The sequence below is a fragment of the Oncorhynchus clarkii genome, chromosome 21, assembly GCF_045791955.1.
Source record: "Oncorhynchus clarkii lewisi isolate Uvic-CL-2024 chromosome 21, UVic_Ocla_1.0, whole genome shotgun sequence".
In the NCBI taxonomy this organism is placed as follows: Eukaryota; Metazoa; Chordata; class Actinopteri; order Salmoniformes; family Salmonidae; genus Oncorhynchus; species Oncorhynchus clarkii.
In genome coordinates, this window is record NC_092167.1 from 451,602 (window position 1) to 455,756 (window position 4,155).

Sequence of the window (4,155 nt, forward strand, 5' to 3'; positions counted from 1 at the left end):
CAACCCAACCGCATTGATGGGCCTCACGTTACTCTATACGTCATGTCAGAACAGGACAATGAAAAGAATGCTATTTTTAGCTCTTGTTTCGGGTTTTCTCTCCGTTTCGAGAGATTACCTCTGGACACATAAGTGGTGTTATTAGGTGTGGCTCACTGCGATTGAAGTTACCTGGTGATTGCAGTCGTGTGGTCGTGAGATACCCGTGAGAGTTGTTTGTCCTTATTGTGTGTCTAAAGTCTAAGCTAAAGCCTAACCTCCGTTTTCAGTAGGTCACGGTGTAACTTCTTTAACAAAGGAAAACCCTTTGTTGTACCATCACAAGGCCGTTTTTAAAGCATTTCCCTTGGAGGGTCTGAACTGAGTGGTGAAACAAAATATTGGGTGGAGTTTTGTTACATTGACGTAGTCCTTTGACATATTTCAGAGAGCCAGCCTTACTTTAGAGAGAAAGAAAACAAAAGGTAAGTACGAGTCTTGGTCACGTCACTCCCAAGATGCTCTTGGGGCACCAAGAGTATATTTACTGTGCACTGTAATCTTCTCGTCTCAATCGAGGAAAGACAAGCCGGACAGAGACAACATGAAGATGCAGATGTTGGTGGTGTTGGCTGTAGCAGCCTTGGTCCCGAGTCTGTCTGAGGGACGGATCCTTTCCAAATGTGAGCTGAAGAACTTGTTGGAGAAGGAGGCCCTCAAATTCAACATGACTGGGGGAGCCGGAGTGAAGAACCTGACAAACAACGATTTTGTGGCTAAAAGTAAGTTACATTACATAAACCCAATGGGTTTTTTTTTCCTTAAAAAAATAGGAATTATTTCTTAAATGATGTGGATTGGTTTCCCAGAACACAGATTAAGCCTAATCCTGGACTAAGAATTACTTTAAAAAATTGTTTTTATCGAGATTCTCAATTGAAATTACTTTTTATTCCAAGACTCGTCTAAATCTGTGTGGGATTGAAGTAACACTATGTGTTTGTTGCCTCTTCCAGTCGTCTGCCACGTGGAGAAGGCCTCCGGTTTCAACACCAGTTTTGTGACTGCTTGGAGGGATGATGACGGCCCTGATGTACTCCCTACCCGCCCTGCCAAGGTTAATGACCGCCATCGCCCTGAGCCCCCTCCTAGGAGGGGTAAGAGACACGCTGGGGATGATGTTGACCCTACCCACCCTGCTAACAATGATAACCACCCTACCCGTCCTCCCCGCACTAACTACCCTACCCGCCTTACCCTTCCTAACCGCCCTGAGCAGCCTCCTAAGAGAGGTAAGAGACACGCTGGGGATGATGTTGACCCTACCCACCCTGCTAACAATGATAACCATCCTACCCGTCCTCCCCGCCCTAACAACCCTACCCGCCTTACCCTTCCTACCCGCCCTGAGCAGCCTCCTAAGAGAGGTAAGAGACACGCTGGGAATCACTTTACCTCAGGAGAGGAAAGCTCCAGCGAAGAAGAGACCATGGGGACCCTTTACGGCTTGTTCCAGCTGAGCGATCGTGTGATTTGTTCCTCAGGCTCAACTCCATCGTTGAACCTTTGCCAGATGAACTGCAGTGGTGAGTTCAATGTGTTTGACCTGTCGGAAAAACTCTATGTATTAACGTGCTAAAGATGCACAACAGGATCATTGATAGAGTAGGTGGATGTTAGATTAAAATGGCTTGTGTGACAGTGTCAGTTATGCATCTCTAAAATGGCTGTCAGTTATGCACCTCTAAATGGCTGTGTCAGTTATGCATCTCTAAAATGGCTGTGTGACAGTGTCAGTTATGCATCTCTAAAATGGCTGTCAGTTATGCATCTCTAAAATGGCTTGTGTGAAAGTGTCAGTTATGCATCTCTAAAATGGCTGTGTCAGTTATGCATCTCTAAAATGGCTGTGTCAGTTATGCATCTCTAAAATGGCTGTGTGACAGTGTCAGTTATGCATCTCTAAAATGGCTGTCAGTTATGCACCTCTAAATGGCTGTGTCAGTTATGCATCTCTAAAATGGCTGTCAGTTATGCATCTCTAAAATGGCTGTGTCAGTTATGCATCTCTAAAATGGCTGTGTGACAGTGTCAGTTATGCATCTCTAAAATGGCTGTCAGTTATGCACCTCTAAATGGCTGTGTCAGTTATGCATCTCTAAAATGGCTGTGTGACAGTGTCAGTTATGCATCTCTAAAATGGCTGTCAGTTATGCATCTCTAAAATGGCTGTCAGTTATGCACCTCTAAATGGCTGTGTCAGTTATGCATCTCTAAAATGGCTGTCAGTTATGCACCTCTAAATGGCTGTGTCAGTTATGCATCTCTAAAATGGCTTGTGTGAAAGTGTCAGTTATGCATCTCTAAAATGGCTGTGTCAGTTATGCATCTCTAAAACGGCTGTGTGACAGTGTCAGTTATGCATCTCTAAAATGGCTGTGTGACAGTGTCAGTTATTGATCTCTGTTGGGCTTTTTGTTTCTCTCAAGCTTTGATTGACGACGACATAAGTGATGACTTTAACTGTGTGAAGACTATCAAACAGACAATGTAAGTGTTTTGGTGTTTTGAGGTGAATGTACTCCCTCCAGTTTCTTATTGTGTTAACATACTGTGTTTCAGCGCAGCAATTCTTATTCACTTTTACACTGTGTTTTTCTCTCTCCATTCAAACAGGGAAAGTGGTCGCGGTCAACAAACAAAGGCTCGAAAGAGAATGTAAGTGTGCAAATAAAAAATTTGTATTTTACATTTTGTAAATGCATTTTATTTCCATCTTATCAACGGGAGTTTATTGGTTCGCATTCAATGTTTTTAAATGAGTGAAACATTCTATGAGAATGTCACTTTAGAATGTCCTTTAGTGAATTCAGAATGTCCTTTAGTGAATTCAGAATGTCCTTTAGTGAATTCAGAATGTCCTTTAGTGAATTTAGAATGTCCTTTAGTGAATTTAGAATGCCCTTTAGTGAATTTAGAGAATTTAGAATGTTCTTCAGTGAATTTAGAATGTCCTTTAGTGAATTTAGAATGCCCTTTAGTGAATTTAGAATGTACTTTAGTGAATTTAAAGAATTTAGAATGTTCTTCAGTGAATTTAGTGAATTTAGAATGTCCTTCAGTGAATTTAGAATGTCCTTCAGTGATTTTAGAATGTTCTTCAGTGAATTTAGAATGTTCTTCAGTGAATTTAGAATGTTCTTCAGTGAATTTAGAATGTTCTTCAGTGAATTTAGAATGTCCTTCAGTGAATTTAGAATGTCCTTCAGTGAATTTAGAATGTTCTTCGGTGAATTTAGAATGTTCTTCGGTGAATTTAGAATGTCCTTCAGTGAATTTAGAATGTTCTTCAGTGAATTTAGAATGTTCTTCAGTGAATTTAGAATGTTCTTCAGTGAATTTAGAATGTTCTTCAGTGAATTTAGAATGTATTTTAGCTTATTTAGGATGTCCTTTTAGTGAATGTATGCGAGCACCTCTAGGGCTGTAACTGAATATGGACATTTTAATTATCTTGTAGGATCAACCTGCTCTTCCAGAAGGAATGTGTCGCCACGGTGGCCTCCAGCTACTTCTCCAAGTGTTGAAGTGTTGCGATGTTAGACGACAATCCCCCAATTGCAAAAAGATCCGAATTGGGCTGCCGGTGTTAATACAGCCATTGTGTGTAACAATTAGTTCTCATCAGCTTCATGTTTTTCCAAAGTACACCGGAATAGAATGTAGCATGTAGAAATAATAAAAACGAACATTACATTCATTTGGTTTGTTTCATTATCTGTTGTTGTTGAATTGCAAATAGCAGTTAAAACAAGGAATACCTTTGATTAAACACTGGGAATAAACAGCACATGCACCCTTCAAACAGCACATGGCCATGGCTAGAATGGATACAGCTTTTGTCAAATTTAAATCAGAAGGTAATTTTTTATTTTTTTATTTGCATTTTAGCTAACCCAAACTCTTTTCCTGACCTTAAAGTATTTGTTTTAGCCTGACACGTTAATGATCCTAACCTGCTAATGAAATGTCAAATCTGATTTAAAGCTATATCCTTTTTTTAGTGAAAATCTCAGCACATGGCGCACAGGACCCCAGTCAAGGCAGTCTTCCCACCTGGGTGTTTGGTTTGCTCTTTTATGGGCTGACAGCACAGAGATGGAAAGAGGTCATATC

General features: G+C 40.6%; 1 protein-coding gene across 1 annotated transcript; it reads left to right on the plus strand.

The window, feature by feature from the left end:
• Window positions 1-443: 443 nt before the first annotated feature.
• LOC139379551 (uncharacterized) lies at window positions 444-3,566 on the plus strand. The gene is made up of 5 exons (XM_071122367.1): window positions 444-761; window positions 996-1,565; window positions 2,469-2,529; window positions 2,656-2,697; window positions 3,500-3,566. The coding sequence occupies exons 1-5, from the start codon at window positions 584-586 to the stop codon at window positions 3,564-3,566; spliced, it is 918 nt and encodes a 305-aa protein (XP_070978468.1). The 5' UTR covers window positions 444-583.
• Window positions 3,567-4,155: the final 589 nt, after the last annotated feature.

Coding starts and splice junctions, on each gene's coding strand:
- LOC139379551 (XM_071122367.1), top strand. CDS start 584: ATGAAGATGCAGATGTTGGTGGTGTTGGCTGTAGCAGCCTTGGTCCCG. Junction 762..995: donor CAACGATTTTGTGGCTAAAA/GTAAGTTACATT, acceptor TGCCTCTTCCAG/TCGTCTGCCACGTGGAGAAG. Junction 2,530..2,655: donor AAGACTATCAAACAGACAAT/GTAAGTGTTTTG, acceptor CCATTCAAACAG/GGAAAGTGGTCGCGGTCAAC.